At 33.6% G+C, this 19,121-nt stretch overlaps 3 protein-coding genes across 7 annotated transcripts; 2 read left to right on the forward strand and 1 right to left on the reverse strand.

Moving 5' to 3' along the window:
* The first annotated feature begins 83 nt into the window (after positions 1 to 83).
* Positions 84 to 4,047, forward strand: LOC149691673 (uncharacterized). The gene is made up of 6 exons (XM_089869055.1): positions 84 to 343; positions 421 to 639; positions 718 to 772; positions 832 to 1,524; positions 1,604 to 2,260; positions 3,088 to 4,047. Exons 1-6 carry the CDS (start codon positions 322 to 324, stop codon positions 3,206 to 3,208), a joined length of 1,767 nt encoding a protein of 588 aa, XP_089725181.1. The 5' UTR covers positions 84 to 321; the 3' UTR covers positions 3,209 to 4,047.
* On the reverse strand, positions 3,399 to 6,830 carry LOC149691674 (ADP-sugar pyrophosphatase-like). 3 transcript variants are annotated; one of them, XM_089869058.1, is made up of 11 exons: positions 6,508 to 6,830; positions 5,386 to 5,571; positions 5,202 to 5,269; positions 5,087 to 5,139; positions 4,911 to 5,018; positions 4,304 to 4,402; positions 4,175 to 4,230; positions 4,043 to 4,097; positions 3,893 to 3,955; positions 3,730 to 3,811; positions 3,399 to 3,663 (listed from the first exon to the last, which is right to left on the reverse strand). In XM_089869058.1, the coding sequence occupies exons 2-11, from the start codon at positions 5,446 to 5,448 to the stop codon at positions 3,645 to 3,647; spliced, it is 666 nt and encodes a 221-aa protein (XP_089725184.1). In that variant the 5' UTR covers positions 5,449 to 5,571; positions 6,508 to 6,830; the 3' UTR covers positions 3,399 to 3,644. The 3 variants fall into 3 exon arrangements, with proteins under 3 accessions (XP_089725184.1, XP_089725186.1, XP_089725185.1); XM_089869060.1 differs by having other exon boundaries at positions 3,893 to 3,946; positions 6,508 to 6,811; XM_089869059.1 differs by lacking the exon at positions 6,508 to 6,830 and adding an exon at positions 5,654 to 6,448.
* Positions 6,831 to 7,015: 185 nt separating this feature from the next.
* Positions 7,016 to 19,042, forward strand: LOC149691675 (constitutive coactivator of PPAR-gamma-like protein 1 homolog). 3 transcript variants are annotated; one of them, XM_089869050.1, is made up of 12 exons: positions 7,016 to 8,231; positions 9,614 to 9,778; positions 10,246 to 10,701; positions 10,765 to 10,873; positions 11,003 to 11,346; positions 11,420 to 11,585; positions 11,654 to 12,021; positions 12,094 to 12,300; positions 12,357 to 12,597; positions 12,670 to 12,950; positions 13,026 to 13,144; positions 13,224 to 19,042. In XM_089869050.1, the coding sequence occupies exons 1-12, from the start codon at positions 7,569 to 7,571 to the stop codon at positions 13,537 to 13,539; spliced, it is 3,435 nt and encodes a 1,144-aa protein (XP_089725176.1). In that variant the 5' UTR covers positions 7,016 to 7,568; the 3' UTR covers positions 13,540 to 19,042. The 3 variants fall into 3 exon arrangements, with proteins under 3 accessions (XP_089725176.1, XP_089725175.1, XP_089725177.1); XM_089869049.1 differs by having other exon boundaries at positions 7,019 to 8,231; positions 10,765 to 10,930; XM_089869051.1 differs by having other exon boundaries at positions 7,020 to 8,231; positions 11,090 to 11,346.
* Positions 19,043 to 19,121: the final 79 nt, after the last annotated feature.

Below are 19,121 nucleotides of genomic sequence, written 5' to 3' on the forward strand. Positions count from 1 at the left end.
ACTTGTCTACTTTTTAGTATAGGGAGTTGCACATCCTGTAGAGCGTCGAATGTTTTTCACGGGCATCCTTCGTCCATGACGAAAGTCTGTCATAGACTTTGACCAATAAAATTGCGACACAGTATTTTCAAATAATTATATCTCAAGTCGTGTTGATTACAGTTTTGGCTTCATAGTTGTCGATGTTTTCTATCTAATTAGTTAACAATTTTTAATTGAAATTGGTTTTTAAGCTATTTAAAACCGCGATTATTAGATTTTTTTGCTAGTTTTAAGTTTAATTTTAAGAGAATTAGGGTTAATCATCTAATACCAACCAAGATGGATGTTAAGCCTAATGTTGGTAAGTGGTGGTGGTAGTAAATTAATTCAAAATTAAGTATCGTTAACTTAATTGCGGCGCAATTAACTATCTTGTAGAGTGTAAAACGGGTAATTTACTCGATTTAAGTTTCAATGATACCAAATCAAACATCGGAGACTTTAGCATGTCAGATATTTTGCATTTTGACAGTGCTAATTGCACTATGACCCTAATTGAAAATAGAAGGGGTAGTACCGAATCTGATTCCAATTTGACAAATACCAACCATAACTTTAAAATTAGCGATTCAGACATAATGGATATATTTTCCGATGGTTAGTATTCCTCTTAGACAGTAGATAGATACTTTTTCCTTTCTACCGCATACTGATATCAGAAATTACATTAAATAGATGACATAAGAAATGAAACTTTTAATTTTGACTTGCCTGATATCCTAGAAGAAAGGTGATATAGTTAATCGAGTTTAATTATTATAATTTCAATTAACCACAAATTTGTAACAGCCCCATTAGGGAAACCCCTGAATATATGCCTTTAAGAACTCAAATTGTTTCTGAAAACAATCAAGATCAATGGAACGTAGAAATTTCAAAGGAGGCAAATAAAATCTCTCGTCGACTTTCCTTATCCATAAGTTCATCCGAAGGAGGAAGGCTTAATTCCGCCTCAACATACATTATTTGCTCCTCTGGAAAATCATCTCAGGATTTAGGAGATGATGAGTTTTCCTTCGATGATAGCCCCGTTACTTATTCCTTAACCCCGAGTAAAGGAGTCAGAAAAAGCTCTAGCGATAAAGAAAATGACCCTTTCCGAGCTAACAGGTTACCCCAACACAAAACCCCTCGTTCTACCAAGAAAAACATCTCCCCAGAATCAGTTTCGTCAAATGATTCGGTGTTTTCTGATAAAATAGTTCAAGATGAGGAAGTGAATACCGTAAACACTAACAATATGAATATAACCATCCCTATTCTCTTAACTGAAGTAAACGAAACTGAGAATGCGGCTGACGTCACGCAATTGATTAACTACGTTCAAAATGAAACAAAACCAATTAGGAAAAAAACTTATAATTTAGACACTGATGAGGAATCTTTCCTAGTTTCCGCTAATATTGATATTCCCCATATTGAACCCCTTCATATTAGACGGGAAACTTACTCTTTGGATAGCGATGATATGGAACACATTGGGTAAAGGGTTAATTAATTTAATTCCATTATGGTTAATTAATTACAGATTTTAAAAATAATTAAAAAAAATTCTCTACAGTTTAAAGAAACCCACGAAAACGCGTCACTCTTCAGGACCATCTAATCTAACTCCTTCCTCAGTCAAAGAGGAGGAGGAAAAACCATCTTTTCAACCTCCCTTGAATAAATCCAAGTCTTTGGTTGGCCTACCTAAGCCTAAAACAAAAACTACATTCAATTCTAAACCTACTACCGTTCTACCGACAAAATTGGCCCAACCCTCTTCTTCATCATTTTTGCGTAAACCAGCTATTCCACCCCCTCAAACAAAATCATCTCTACAACCAGTTAGAAGTTCCGGTTACGGAACCAGACCTAAAATTGTACCACCTACTGGTGGACACGCGTCCAGAAGTTCATTTGTCAAACCAGGACCAGTCAAAGCCCAACAGAAGTTTCCCGCCTTGAACAAAGTTGAAACTGGATCGAGAACCACTAAACCTAAACCTGGTCTTCAAGCTCCCAATATGAATGTGACCACCATTTCTAGTCCCGTATCTGTTAATAATAGACGTCCAAGGGCTGTTACGCCACAAGGGAGTCCAGTTGTTACTGCAAATACTCCTAATAGGAGACTGTCTTTATTGCCAACACCGGGAAGACAGGTTCCTTTGACTCCTGGAAGATTGTCAATGATACCAAACACGAGTGGAATCGCGTCAAACACACCTGGAAGGTTGGTAACTATGCACTGCTCAGGGCTCCCACCAGGTCCCTAAAAGTCCCTATTTTCCTACAAGGTCCTTAATCTACCCTAAAATTGATATTCGGTCCTTAAATCACCCTATTTTTATAAAAAGTATAAGGGTGACCTGAAAATGTCTTGTCTGAGATTTTAGCAGAGCCCCAAATTTGCGGAGCTCGCTTCGCTCGCTCCGGTTCTTTATGATTTACTTAATGTTAAATTTAAACGAATTAATTGGCTAATTTTTATAACAATAACAACTCGTGCAAAAATTATTCGACTGAATTTAGACTGGTTTTCATATATGTTCGCCATGTACGTTATTGCAAATGGTCAGAGAAATTTGTTCAAGTTAGTCAGGGAAAACCTGGAAAAGTCAGGTAATTTCATTCCAAAAATTTTGTACGAACCCTGTAAAGGCCCAAATTCTAGTTCAGTGGATTTTTTAAAAAACAGTAAACATGATACGAAAATGGTTACTTCTAATCAAAAAAACCTTCCTTATACATTAGAGCCAGTATCAAGTCTTACCTACCGCTCCCTTAGAATAAGAATATAAACAAAAGAAAGTCAGAAATAATATCCTATTTTGTCGAAAAAATAGAAAAGAGTAATAGGTTCCTAACTGTTTGTGATATTTTCACAGAATAGATATCATTCTGTTATACCAGTGGTCCCTTTTTGGTTCCTACTTTTAAAATTTAGGTCCCTATTTTTATCCTGAAAAGTCCCTTTTTCCCCTATATATTTTTGAGATTTTGGTGGGAGCCCTGACTGCTATGCTTAATAATATTTTTTTTTAATATTTTTTTAATTAGGAGGTCGTTAGCTACATCTTCACCTCGTACCCCAAGTTTAACTAGATCCCAAACACTCAATTTGCCTTATGGATACAAAGGAGGGATTACGAGATTACCAAGCCCAATGTCTAGGAAGTAAATAGCAGGAACCAGAGTTTTTTTCCCCCCTTCCGATTTCGCTTCTTTATAGTTCTATTTTACTCAATCCTTCCTTTTTGCTTCGTTCTTTAATTAAATAATTAGCTTAAGAATTAATAACACCACATTTCTGTCTTGGATATCGAAAATTATAACCGATATATTTTTAAAAACAAATTTAAACCCAAATAAAAATTGTATATTTTTTTTTTCATTTATTTTCTTTTATGATAATTAATTAATAATATGTACAAAATATTTATTCAAATTTCAAAGTTTTTAAAAAAATAAATTTTGGCAAAAAAAAAAAAATAAGTGACCAGATTATAGCAAAAAAAAAAAATAACCTTATAAAATTTTAATGTAAAAAATATGGTGTAATATTTAATTTCTAAAAATGAAAAAAAAAACAAAAAAATATTTTTTTTTTTTCACGTTTACTTCTTCTTTTTTGGCCTGCAACGATAATAATTGAGTTAATCTCAATTAAATTTCTTATTAAGAGTATTTTTAAGTACTTACAAGACAAGTTTGGCACCCATAGCCATTCCAATAGCGAATGTATAAACTCTGGAGTCTACTATAACACCTTGTTCGCTATAATCTGCGTTGCGTTGCAAAATTTTAATTTTTAGTGTTTTCTTTTATTTATTTCTTTTTATTTATTAATTTGCGTCTTAATTACCGTTAATGCGATCCAAAAGCTCAGAGACAGGAATGTGTACGACGTCAATACGGTCTGTAATTGCTAAAAAAAGTTAACGTCCACGTTCTAATAATATTGTTCATGCTGTTTTTGTTAAGATAAAAAGTAACTAATATATCGTTTTTTTACCGGAATCGAGAGAGCATTGCTTTGGGTAATGATTCAACACGCTGTCACCGTCAATCTGAAATGGTTTAAGTGTAGAATATTCTTTAATATTCACTACTTTATACAAACACTCAAAGTTAATGGTTAACTTACTTCAACTGTGACAATTTTCATAGTAGAGTCAGATAGACCAGGGTCCAAAGCTGTAACTTTAAACAATTTTAAAGTGGAATTAATTAGCTAGAGTTAGTTTATTAATTATTAGGTTTAATTTAAACTTACCTGGACTAATATGTTTAACACTGGTTCCAATATAACCGGTTTCTTCTTTTAATTCTCTAAGAGCTGTTTCTTCAGTTTTTTCGTCAAGATCAACAAGACCTAAAGATAAAGAAGTTTTAATTTATTTATTTTGTATTGCAAAATATTATTTTTCCGTAAGTTATATCAGTTATTTGGGGTAGCGCTATAGAAGGCAATATGTCACGTAGTGTTACCAGGGATAGATTTAATTTTAGAAGTAGGAATGGAGAACAGAGTAATCTGGGCGCGCGTCAAAGTCCCGGACCCCCTTCCGCGGTATGAAAGAAGAGGCGGGTCATAGCGACAGAGGTAAAAAGGAATTACGTCTCTTTCGCCGTCCCCGTCAACAACGTCATCAAAACGTAGTTAAAGTGAGCCAATAAGATCATTTAAACTTTTCATTACGTGTTGGAGGGAGGGGCTCTATGAGTCAGACTGAAGTAAATACTAACAGTTCTCCATTCCTACTTCTAAAATTAAATCTATCCCTGGTATTACAGAAGGTAGGTTCCTGCCTTTCATAGCGCTATCTCAAAAATATGATTAAGGAACAAAAAAGTTGTTTCCATTTTATTTATTTACTTACCCGCTGGTAATTCCAAAGTGAATGCCTTTAAAGCTGGTCTGTATTGTTTAACTAATATAACGCAATCGTATTTTAAAAGTCGCCTTAAAACAGGAAGCGTGCTAACACCTAAATTATAATTAATTAATAAGCTCGCTTTTAATTAAAATACGATTTGAAAGCTTATAAAAACATACAATCAACATCGGATCCAATTGGCCTATAACTTCTACCAGCAACTTCCCACGACCTTTATAATAATAAAGGACGTTTTAGGGAAACATTCAAAAAGTACTTATATTTTTAACTTACTTATTTCCTTGGTGTCCATCTTGGTAAGTATATTCGGACAAAGTTACAAATTGTCCCCTAGCAATTTCCTGCATTATATTAAATTATATTTATAATTTCGGAAAATACTAAAACACAAGTGGGCTTCGCTATATCTAAGTATTAAAGATAGTGAGAGCGTTGTGCGTTGAGAGTTACTTCTAACCTTTGTGCTTATGTGCTCAAAGTCTGATATGTCGAATTTGGAGACGTTGTTTAAGGAAGTCATCTTTATAATGAGATATTATTTAGCCAAGGATGTTCTATTTATAATCAGCTGCTTGGGTCAAATAACCAAAAATAGTAGCCCCTATATCGCGTCGCTGTTTGCCGTTTGTCACGTCTGTCTCGCCTACAGAAATAAATGATATCAGACAATTTCTTAGAAAATAATAACAGATAATTCTATCCAATCCCAACAAAGTTTTCATTACATTAGCAACAAACCCTGCTCAAACGGGCTCCGGCCGTCTTATGTCTTATTAAATATATAAACTGGTTTTCCTGATGCTGATAGTAGAAAAAAAAACATCGACACGTTCTCAGGGGATGATAAGGGCGGTCGAAAACACACAGTATTATATACACCCCTACACTAAAGCGTTTTTATTTCTCCTTGAAAATATTTAAATGAAACAAGGACAACGTTCGTATTTTTAAACGCTTGTTTTGCTTTCAAGAAATTTGCTTTTTAATTCGGTTTTTATGGAATTTATGGATGGTAAACTAGGAAGTTGTTTCTACGTGGTTTTAATTTTGACTTGAAACAATGGGAAAGGTTGTTTTTAAGGCTGCTGCTGCATGGTACAGTTAGGTATTTGGCGGGCGGCTTGTTAATCTGATAAATGGGATTCTATTTCTCTTGGGATGTAGCCAAAAATGTACAGGTTTTTTCTCTCTACTCTCTACTACTCGTCTATATTTTATCGTACGATTTTCTTTAATTTGAATAAGTATTTAGTCGTGGTTTAGGAAGAGTTTAGTTCAAAGACCTTCTTTTGAAGTTTTAAAGGTTTTACCGTTTAAAGGTTATCTTAAGGTTTAGTTCAGGCTTATCTTCTTGGTTCTCATTTTAATTTTGACCTTGTTTAACTCCTTTTTATAATAATCTTTTGGTGCCAATGCTATTTTACTAGGTTACTAAATCCTTCATTGGCTGAAGTTCAAATTTTTATTTACCGTTTGGTTTAATTAAGCTATATCATAAGTTTATAACTTATCTCGGAGATAAGTTATAAACGTATGGCTATATTATTAGACCATATTTAGTTAGGCAAACAACACCTACCTTTTTAAGACAAAAACTTCAAATTAAATGAACTTTTTTGACTTAATCTTTCGCGCAAAGTTATCTTTAGTTTACGCGAGTTAAAATCTTTAGTAACCCAAGTTATCCGCTCTCTCACGCTAAAGTGAATCTTCGCACGATTATTTTAGTTTTAATAACGCAACTTTTGCAAAAGATAAGAGATAAACGTAAGCTACGAGATAGGGAAACTCGATTTTATTCGCTAAAAGTTCGATAATAGTTGGGTTTTATAAAGTACCTTAAGTTTAAAAACTTTGTAGAAACTAGAACCGGACTTTCAAATTTTCTAATTCAAAATTAGTTCCAGCGCGGGAACATAGGGTGCGTAATATGATTTTTGTGCAATGCTGTACATATGTAATTTTTCTAAAGTGGATTTTTAGAAGTTTTATGATTTTAGAACCCGTTTAATTATTATATTAATTACCTTTATTTAACAGCGAAATAATTCTTAATTTTACTTCCTGGATATTTTGGTTATTATTAGTTTAATAACCTTATTGGGCCCTTTCCATATAGAGTTATGTTCAGCCCTTCTACGAGTCGGCCATTTTCTAGGCCTTTGGAGAGTCGGTTTTCCCGGAGGTGAGAGGGAAATCGTGAAAATAGTCAATCTAAAAACAATTTATGTAGCTGTCATCTGATTATATTAGCGTAACCTGTTTGTTATTTGGTTAAATTAGTTATTTTTCGTTTTTCCGCTGTGAAAATTAGTTCTAAAATAACTGAATAATGGCGCGTTATCAGTGAAAGTAGAGTGGTGTTTTGAAGACGTCGAGTGGGAGTTTCCTACTTTCCTCACTGGTTTCGGCCATCTTTTTTCGTGGGCCGGTGTTGGAAGTCCACATGTGTTAGCCTACAATAGGCCAGTTTGTTTCCGCTATTATTATTTTCGCCTTGAAACCTTAAACCATGCTTGGAAAGTGATTGTTTTGAAATATTTCGCCATTCTTTGGACTCCGCGCTATGTCTTGAACTTCAGTATTGAAGGTAAAGTGAATAGTTTTTATTTTCGTTAGGCTTAGTTGTAGGTCAACAAAATGGGGGTTCAGAATCTTCAAAGCTTCATAGAATCGCAATGTCCCGGAGCTTGTGTCCCAGTTGACCTTCTTAAGATCGCGCGTAGCGTATCGGTTCGTCGTATACCCAACAATAATCGCGGCGGTAGCTACAAACAACAACTTCCATTCCCCACCTACAACAATCAGCTACGTTTGGTTCTCGATGGAGAATGTTGCCTGGACAGACTTTATGGTGGATATTTCTCCGATTGGGTTTGCGGTGGCCAGTGGTATCGTATGGTCCAGTTCCTCTCGCTGTTAGTACAAACGCTTCATGGCAACAATATCGACGTGGCTGTCTTTTTCAATGGGGCTTTGGAACCGGAAAGAACCACAGAATGGGCCAAACAACAAGGGGCCAATCGCAAGAAAATTTCGCAAGTTTTAAAGCATGTGTCTGTGAAAGCCACTCCCCCACCGAAAGTATGGTGGATCCCTCCAGTTTGTTTGCGAACCTGCCTTAGAATGGCCCTGCGACATTTGAATATCACTGTGGTTTGCACCATGGATGACCACCATCAAGAAGTCATTGCCTTTTGCCGGGAAAATTCTTTTGATGGACTGATGGCTGAAGACGCGGAATACGCTATTTTTGATCCACCCAGGTACTTCTCTGCTGAACAGATGAAACTAACATACAAGGTAGGACAACCCTCTTATTTTAGCCAACTTAAACTAATGAGTTCAATATGTTAAAATGGTGGTGGAATTTACGTGGCTGAATGGGGTTCATAATAGTAAATGAACTTAAATATTTGAAGAAATTGGGGAGAGGGCCAAAGTTGCTTATAATTCAAAAAAAGAAAGAAAGCTTTGCCAAAATTATCAATAAGTAGTGTTTACTTACGTTTTCGATCAAGGTGTAGCCTGAATAAATAAATTTACTTTGGGTGTAACTCTTTTATATTCTACCTGAACATGCACTTAAAACCTGATTCAGTAATCCAAAATTAATCCCTTTTATAAAATCTAAAAATAATTTTCATATGCAACATGAAGTATCTCTTTGTGTCTGGGTTTTATAACGATAAGATTTTTTTTTTTTTTTTTTTTTCAATTTCTGTGAAAATGATGGACTCATTTATTGATAAGATTTTAAGCAGTATTGCATCCCTTATTCCACAAGAGGAGGTGGTGATTGCAAAATTTTCAAAGTAGACTCATTTTGTAACTTATCTCCAACTCGAACAGAAATAGAAAAAAATAGAAAAGGTCCCGGATTATTTAGGTCTGACTTATCGCACAATTTGAATATTATTCATTGCTCATTCGTTAAAATCCAGGGTTATCGAACTGAATTAGCGCAACTCGAAATATATATTTGGGTTAGTTAAGTTGCCGCCAACTGGTTTTAGAGTGACGTGACAAAAACATCGTCTCTTTCTTTTATCTAATATCGGTTACTAACTTTCTAAGGTTGTCATAAGCACAATGAGACATTTTAATTTTGCTTATCTTTATTAACTTCTTAACTTAAAACGTATCTTATATTCTGTAGGCCTAATTTCATAAATAATTCATTGAACTAAAAAATATTTCAGCTCAGTTTATTTAAATATTTGGTTTTTATTTAAACGTGGCTGGCTGATTATTTCGCTAAATGTAAATGATTAGGCTCCGTATTTACTGAAGTCGAAAGAGCAATTGATAAGATAGGCTTAAAAAAACACTAGATACCACCCCCGCTAAAGAGAAAAATTGATTAAAAACTAAAAATAAATTTGGAAATTTCTACTATCGTGATCGCTGCGTGGTTTGCCTATGGAATAAAGTGGCCTCATATAAACTTACAAAAAAAAAACCCCAACTTAATTTCATTATCTGAATGGTTTGTTTATCCCAGGCTTAAATTTCACGTGCTAAATTCGTGTAGTAAATTATCTGTTAAGCAATCGTCACAAAGGAAATTGTTTGTGAACACAGCTTTGTAAATAATTTATGAGAAGTGGAAATTGAGATCATTAACTTTTGGGGAAATTAGGCCGTCTATCTTTTGATTTGAAAGATACCCTAATTAATTTCAGGGTTCCCTCGAAACTAAAGAATTTATTTTGGATGAAGTAGCGAAAACTCTGAACCTTCATCCCAATCGCTTCTGCATTTTCGCTGCCCTGTTAGGAAATTACCTTTTGACCGAAGATGATTTGTCCTCGTTTCATAAACAACTCGTACCCGAAACTAAAACTAAGGTTATTATAATTTTTCACGAATTTCACACGCATTGCGCGGCCTGTACACGCTCAATGTTTTGCATGAATTAACTGGGGTCGTTTATGAAATTCATCATCTTATAGATTATTCCAATATATAATAAAAGAGTTGCTGTTGAGTCCATAGACCGGGTACAATTTTGTTGTCGAAACATTACATATAAATCGTCAAATACACGGATTTTAATGTTACTAGAATGCGAAATATTATTCAGTTGTTTGAAAATCAAATATTGTCCAAAATTTACCGCAAATGATGTTCCTTTTCCTAAAAATTATTGCTACATTATATTTGAACTTTACAAAAATGTTAGTCTGTACGGATAACGTTTTATTTTATACTTTGTAATTAAAACAACGGGCCCCACGTTTTTTTTTTGCGCAAATTATTGAGCGTGTAGGGTGGGCTTTAGGATGGGTTATAAAATTGTTAATTGTAATTTAAGGGTACGACCGAAGCTCTGATATCCGCCGTAGTTAATTACGTTCGCAATCTGACAAATATCGAAAACCTAGACTCGATAGCCGAACAAGTTTTCGGTAGCAACAAACCTATCAAACTTCAAAAGTTTAAGGATTGCGTTCAATATTATTTGAATGGAACGAAGGGTGGTTTCTTACATTACCGGCCTTCCACGCAAGGTAGACGCCACGAGACTGGTGGCTATCCCAATAAAGGTTTGGGAACCATTCACGAATACCCCGGGAATAAAAAACAAAATTTCTCGACTCAAAACGTCAACTCTACTAGTCACAATCGAGAGAATTTGCCTCCCACTCAGCAGACAATCAACAATTGTTCGCCTTCGAACAATACGTTGGCTTCTGATGGACAACAAGCTTTTCCCGCTCCTTGTCCTACTGATCCTTCTCGGTTCGCCTCCGAAACCGAAGACACTGAGGTACCACCAACCTCGATGGAACCGAAACCAAATTCGAGTCTAATTTCTGATGATCTTTTAAAGAAATCCGCACGTACGGCTTACGATGAGGTCACCAAAGCGTACGGAAACAACGCGGCGGCACCTCAAATTGTCATTGAACCTCCCACAATTCAATCTAACGAAAATTCTGGTAATGAGAATGTTGATTCCTCAAAAACAACCCCTGAGGGAAAACCAATTACTTCAGGTTGTTAGGCAAATTTGAACTCCTTAAACTTAAAATCAAAATTTTAAACACATACCCACGCTTTCCAATTAGATAATGATAGTTCAAGTAGAGATTCTTCCCCTAACCCGAGTAACCCCGAAGTTACTGGTAGTACAACATCCGCTTACGAACCCGTAGGAAACGTGGTCAATTCAACTTCCTCCGATGCCAAGATTGATGTTAAAACTCCTCAACCCAAGTTGGAAACCATTCTGACCAATGGAATTCCACCCGTAAACAAATTAAGCTCTCCTCCCCATGAACCTAGCGTTAATGAAGCGACAAACAAGGAAAGACGCTATTTCCCTAATATAGCTCCTGAAATTTTGAGAACCACTTCGGAAAGACATCAAAAAGGACTCATGAGTCCTTGGATTTATCAGATTTTGTCTCAGGTTAGAGTCAGTTGTCCCTTACTCCAGAGATCCCCGAACTTTATAGACCGGGTCTTCTTTTGGTACATTGTAGGGCGAGATTAAGATCCCAGTTTTGATCGAAGAAGAATATACGCAAGAACTTCCTTCCCCAGCCATGCTTTTTCGTCCTTTACGCCAGAACGTCTACGCCATCCTTTTCAATTTGCATCATCTCCATTATATGGTTAAACAAAAGAAAGAGAAAGACGGGATTGATGGTACATTGATTGGACTTAGTTTAATATTTGCGTTATTAAACTAATGTTCTTTGAATGCATTTCGTTAGAAACAGTCCCGCCTATAATTATCAGGGAATGGGTTTGGAGTAAACAAAACCAGTATCGTTACGCGGACAATGTTCCGGCGACACTTTTAGATTGGGCAGTCCCTACAGTACAAAGACTTTGGTTCGGAGCTGCACCGGATGAGAAGAAAAGGCGAATGCGAGCCTTTTTAACTTGCCTACGAAGCGACGCCTCTGTCATATTCAACTCAAATTTTGTGCCTCAGCACTTGTTAGTGCTTTGTTGCGTCCTCCGATACATCATGTCCGATCCTCAAAAACCCGTTTTGAGGAAGCAGGAATTGGATGCCTTTTTGGCTCAAGCGGTTTCTCCTTATCTCATGAACGCTCAGTATACCCAAAACATGCAGGTACCTACGCGAAAAGATTATTTCTATGTTTTCATAGTTTCAAAGTTTAACAAACTCTGACAAACTTTTAAGTTGCCTTTGGTCACCCCACGCGGAGTCCAACTGGCCTCCCTTTTCATGTTTGGTGTGGAATGCGCCCTTCTAGCTAATGACGCGTGCGGAGCTCCCATACCTTGGCATATGGTGTGTCCTTGGCTGTTCTTTGACGGCAAACTTTTCCATTATAAATTGCTCAAAGCCAACAGTGCCAAGAGCTTGGTTGACGTTTGCGATGGACAGGTAAGAGACTCGTTCTTAAAAATAGACCAGACTGATGATTGGACGCTTGGACTTAGCTCGATCAAGTAGCCAAGGTGGAACGCCTAAGGGCGGCTATTTTGGAAGGAATTCAACCCAATTTCGCTCACCCGCCTTTGGTAGCCCTTCCTCCTCGTCCTACCATCCCGCATCCTCGTTTTCGAGGAGGAGCTTTCGGTGGGCCGCCTATTTTAAATATAGCTCCAGCTGGACACCCCTTGAACTTGCAGCAAAATAACCATCAACAAGTTTCCCCTAACCGTGGAAGAGGTCGCGGAGGTTAGTTTCTCATCAGCTAACTTCAATTAACCAAGAAGCGTTTTTATCTGAATACTGGCGATGCTTCCTCAGGTCACAATGCTCCTGTTACAGACAGAAGAGGTATGATAGCCCGCGGAGGACAACTGGAAATTGCGGGAGTCGTTGTTGGAAGTTGGGGAGCCAATTATGGCAATAGAGCGCGTGGTTTGCAAATCCCTCCTCAGGTAACTTCCGTAGGTGGTGTCAGAAGATTTCCAACTGGAAATGGACCACCCTTGGCCGGTGGAGCGCCCATTAATCGCGGATACGTACCTCGAAGACCCACCGTTCCAGCTAGAATTAGACCTAACCCCACTTACGGCCAGATGAAAGTAAGTAAAGTGGTGTCAACCTTTTTGGAGTTCATTTAGAATAGATGTATGAAGGATATACATCTTTAAATTTAGTCAAACAACAAGAAAAAGGGTAAAAATCGCACTAAAACCACCTTGAACAACAAAACTGAAGTTCAAAATAATGCCCAGGGTGTTGGGCGAGGATGTACTCTCGAAGGAGGAGATGTTAAGTAAGTTTTATTCCCCTGAATTGATTATTATTTACACGTTAAACCATTGGAAACATCGTGTTTAATTTAATTATTTTAGCAAAACCATTCACATAAATCAGCTAAAGTCTCAGGACAAAAACGTAATAACTACGGCAGCCGCTAACCAACCATCTACCCCCTTGGTTGGTGACAATGAGCAGTTTGCCAACGCTCAGGAAGATGAGGTTGTGGTAGTGGCGGCTGCTGCTGCTGCTGTTGATAATTCTTCTTCTTCTCCTTCTTCCGAGCCTGTGATAGCGCGGGAAAACTGCAGCGAGCCTTCTTTGCAATCTAGTCCTAACTGCGTCGTTGTAGCCAATAGTTTGCCTTACCTTCAGCGGGTGACTGTCGGTCAAGGAGATCAGCTACACTAAAAAAAAAAAAAAAAAAAAGCAAACAAAACAAAAAGAACTAAAACAATGTGATCTCATTTCCGCCAAATATTTTACATACACACACCCCTATAAACCTTTCTTTCTTTCCCACCCAAGGTCTTTTCTCTACACTTGTTTTTTCAAAGTTTAATCGATTTTTTGAATTAATTCCCCGTGTGACGTTTCAGCAGGTGAGTTTAGTTTCGGAAATTGCTTTTAGGCTCCTCGAAAAGCATTTTTAGCTTTGAAAATATTTCGCTTTCCTTAAATAATATAAGAATCTCAAGTAGTTATAGCGAAATCACCGCGTCAAATGTATAAATAAATAGACAAACAACCCCTCACTTGTTTAATTTGCTCACCCCATAGTTTCTTCTATTATCTATCTTACGTTTTTCAGCACAATTTATTATTCTAAATAGATAAGTTAGGCTTAGTATTAAAATATTAATTTAATTAGCTTTATTCCTGATCAGCGCCACCTAACCATAGCGGCGACTTTGAGAACTACTGTAATCGGCAAGCCAACCAGATGTCGATAAAATCTGGTGACGTCGTCATTTTTGGTAAGACCCCCCGAGAGTGCCCGTCAGTGACGTCACCTGATTTTAGCGACATCTGATTGGCTTGCCGATTACAGTAGTTCTCAAAGTCGCCGCTATGGTTAGGTGGCGCTGATCAGGAATAAGGCTAATTGCACGCTGCTAAGCCTAATTTTAATTTATCTTATTAATCGATTCAACTTTGAAAAAATCTAAAAAAAAAAAATAGGCGAATATTTTGAATTATTTCAGTTTTTTGTCCGTTTTTTTTAGAGTAGAGGGGGGTGTACGTGTTTGTATTATGATACAAAAAGAAATCGACCTCAAGTTTGATTTTTTTTGTGTTTTTTTTTGTTTTTTTAAATATTTTTTTTCCTCCTTTCGTATATATACACCGAGGAGCTTTTAGAGGCGACGTTTCAAAAGTTATATTTCTCTCTATTAATCTTCCAAGGAACGTTTACGGTCATTTTGTTTGACAGTACCTTATATATATTTGACTACTACGGGGGAAAAAAAGGCATTTTTTAAACTTTGTAAAAAAAAAGGGGGACAAATTTTCTTCCGAAGTTTTTTAAGAAAAAAAAAAAAATAAACAAATGACCGAAAACGTACGTAAAGGTAAGTTTTTGTTTGTTTAATTTTTTCCTAATGACTCTCTAACTTTACGACGATTGAATCTACGCCTCTAAAATAAAATTATAAGCGGGGAGTGGAAAAGACTTTTTATACATACACAAAAAAAAATAAACCAAACGAACTTTGAGATAAAAAAAAAAGAAGAAAAAAATATTTTTCTATTGTTTGTTATTTTGTTACAGCTGTTCCGAACGGTTTTTTACAAACCGACGCGATTTAAATTAAAAAAAAAAAATAAATCAGCTGTTGTTGGTATATTATATACGTTTAAAAAAAAAAGATAAAAAAACGAGCGTTGACAATGAAAAAAAAAAAAAAAAAAAGATGTTTTTGAGATTGCGCGGAAAAGAATTGAATTGAATTGAATTAAGACGTGTGTGGTCGAAAGTTTGCACCGTACTAGTTGTTAAAACAAAAAAAATGGTAAAACAAATGTGGATGGATGGTTTGTTGGTTGGTTTTTGAAGCTGAAACGATTTAATAACGATTTTTTTCTAAACTAAGCTAAAATAATTAGATTTTATCCTACACTAGGGGAATTATCGCGATCGCATCGTATCGTATCGTGCATGAGCCATTTCTTAAGTTTTCCCTTACACCGATTGAAGTATCGATAAATATATAGATCGGTGTTTAAATGATATAAATAAATAAATAAACGAAAAGCGGCTCTGTTTTTACGTTAGAGAAGGAATTAAACGTTATATTACCAAAAGGGATTAAGTTTTCTACGATAGAATTCACTCACGCGTGGTTCCGAATTCCGAATTTTTAAAAATTAATCCCTTCATTAGGAAAGTTTAAAAGAAAAAAAATGATATAAAGAGGGCTGAGCTCACCTTTTAAAAAAAGTTAAACGCAGTTTAAAAAACAAAAAAAAATCTTAAAAAACGATATTCTGGCCATAATCCCAACACTTTCAATCCCGCATTCAAAAAACATTGTTCAAACAAAAAACGCTAGGTGAGATTTTATTTCTCATTAAAAGAGAATACAATCCGCTAATTAAATACTTAACGAATAAAATAACAAATTGGGGAAGTAATTAACATAACTAAATATGCTTACATACATAAAAGTTAACGATAAAAATACACTCGCCTTTTTAGGTTATATAAACAAGTCACACGCTCGTGGTGGTTTAATAACAGACGATTTATATAAATTTAAAGATAAACATAAAGATAAAAACAAACGTGGTAAAGAATCTTTACCTTTACCTCCAAAATTTCATGATGGCAATTGAAAAATATAAGAATTTATTTCCAAAAATAATATAAAATACTAATAACAAAATGGTTATGAACGACACAAACCCTTTTTGCGATACAAAAATTGACTTGTAGTCGCTTTAAAGTAACATAAGTAAACCAGAAAATTATAAAATAAAATATATATAATTAAGTTTATGGTAACCCTAATTAAATAATAATAATTAATGGGCCAGAAACTTTTGCACTTAACAAACGTAAAAAAAAAAAATAAAAATAACTAATTGAAAATATAAATGACAAAATAATAATTAACAAATTCCCTATTTATCTCGGTTTCAGGGAGATGCAATGCAATTTAAGGGGATACCAAAAAAATTATAACTAAGCTTCGGGGGAGCATAAAAAGTATGACTAATCTTTGGTTTTAAATAACTAATAATAATATTAATAAATAAATAAACTAATTGTGATTAAGGGGATAAAAATCTATGTACGATACAAGGGTTTTTCGGATTTTTCCTCTGTCCATGCTAAACTACCACCCACATCAACAACCCCAACATAATTAAAAAAACACATGATTATTAACCGTAACCTTAGCTCATGAACTCTGGGGGAATGTAAGATTAAGATTTACAGTTTCCAAAAAAAAAAAAAAATTTAAAGAAATGCAAGCAAGCTTTGTTTTTATTTTTGACGGTTAAAATCAAAATGATAACTTGTTACTTAGGCATCGGCTGTCTGAAGATTAGGATAATTAATTCCCGCGCAGCCTGTCATAAAACGTACGTGTTAAATTGACGTAATGACACGACACACCTTTCTCTATTTCAAAAATATATTAGAAAAAGGATTGATAATTAAATATATTGAACTAACTATATTGTTTTCACGATATGATTAACAAAAAGGATGAATAATTAATTTTGCTTGAAATGAAAAATGGAAATATTTCAACAGAGTTTTTAATTAATTTCTTTCGTGAATACAAAATATATTGTAGAGGAATAAAATTAATTAATTAATAAGGACAACCCCATAACCCTTTTTAAAAATCAATATAAGAAATAATTGATGAACTGAAATGAATCAGTTCAAAATTGATTGACAAACAAATGAAAATACTTTATTAATTAATTAATTTTTTTTTCAAGAAAAATCCACTGGTATTCGATTGAATACATACTTTAAAAAAAAAGAAAAAAAACCATGTGTGTTTTATGAATATGATAATTGATAAAATGAAATGACCCCTTTTTTTAGTTTCTTTATATTAAAAAAAAAACATCCTTAACAGTTAGATTTAAATATTAGCCTAACGCTGATAATGTTAAGGATAAGTTAATTTTAAATTAACTTAATTATCATTAAAATCATTTAAATGTATAGGGGGCCCTTTGATAAATAAGGTATATTATTATTATTATTAACATTTAAACTAACTTTAACTTTATTAATTTCAATCCTCTAAGTGATTCTAATTAATTAATTAAAACTTTTGCATGAACATTTATTAATTTGCCTTTAGTTCTATTTTAATTTTTGCCCAGAACTAAACTATCTAGTTTATTTTGTGAAATTAATTTTTAATTAAATTGAATTTGAAACCCTTTTTATTATTAATTATTCTCATTTTCTTTTTTTTAATTCTTTATTGGGCCCCATTTATACATTATCGTTTATTACATAATTTAATATGTAGTTAAAGTTAAATTTCATTTTTTGTAATGAAATTTCAGAGTTAAACGTGAAAATTAATTAGATTAATTAATAAGATGCGACAGATTAAATTAATATTAATTATTTCGCTGAAATTTCATGAATTGTTTTAGTTTCTTTTCAATAATATAAAAGATATTTGTCATTTCATAACTTAGGGGAAAAAAACATTTTTTGAAGGAATTAATTTTTTTTAACATATTTAATTTGATTTTAATATTAAATTAAATTACATGATATTTAGCTTGTAAAATTAATTAAACAATAATTAATAAATAATTAATTAAACGTGGGGAATAAGTGGTAACCACGTTTAAAGAAAATAAAAAAATTATTAATAATATTAAATAAAAAAAAGTAAACTTAATATTAAAACAATCCTCTAATTAATCTAATGTCTAATTATATTAAAAAAAATTAATAAATAATCCCTACCTTAAAAGTTAACATTTTAAAAAAATAAATAAATAAATAAAAAATAAACAATTAGTGGGTTTAAAATGATTATGAAAAAGAAAAAAGAAAAATACATTTAAACAAAAATAAAATACCAAAAGAGTGTTTTTTGATTATTTTTTGTCGTGCTTAAAAGAAAAAAAAACTTGGAAAAAAAATATAGATTAAAAAAATGTAGAAATTTTTATTTAACACTGTGGAATTTAAACATTTTTAAAAAAACTTATTATAAAAATACTAAACGCGATATAATTGTTAATTATCGCGGAATTAAAACCATTTAAAAAAGGGCAAAATTAAATTAAAAAAAAAAGAACGTAAAAAAATCAAATTTAGTTTTAAGGGAAATCAAAATTTCTTAGTTTTTGTTTTTTATTTTTCTCTCTTAATTAAATAATTAATAAATAATAATAATTAGTTATTGTCGTTAATTGGCAATTTTATCTACCATATTTACATTTTAAAAGATAAATTTTTGTGTCAAAGTAAATTTAGATTTGAATTTTTTTGTTAAATATGAATAATCGCAGTTTATAATAATAATAATAATTAAATAATATGAGAAGTAATAGAATTTTCAAAAAGAGTGTTACGTGAAAAATTTAAAAAAAAAACGAATATATTATTATGGGCTTTTGAGTTTTTGCGGCTGTAATCCATCCCCTATCCCCCCAAAATCATTAATTCTAAAAAGTTTAAAAAAAAAAAATTGATCCAGCTACGCGCAATGCAATGTTAAAACATTTTGAGGAGTTTGAGCAAAACCCAGAGGGGAATTTAAAGAAAAAAACCAAAATTATCCTTTTTTGGAATTAAATATTACAAAGAAAGCCTCAAAACCAACGTTATAGCCAAGCAGAGAAGGGTTGTATTACTCTTGTTGAATGTTGTACGTTTTGTCAATTAAATAAAAGTCATTAATGGTGATTAAAACATTTGCGAAATCAACTTATCAGAGGTATTTTAATGTAGGCCTAGGCTTAGAGAAAAAGAAAATCACAAATATATTCAT

Source organism: Phalangium opilio, unplaced genomic scaffold, assembly GCF_054372755.1.
Source record: "Phalangium opilio isolate 3A_F unplaced genomic scaffold, DU_Popi_V2 ptg000025l_1, whole genome shotgun sequence".
Classification (NCBI taxonomy): domain Eukaryota; kingdom Metazoa; phylum Arthropoda; class Arachnida; order Opiliones; family Phalangiidae; genus Phalangium; species Phalangium opilio.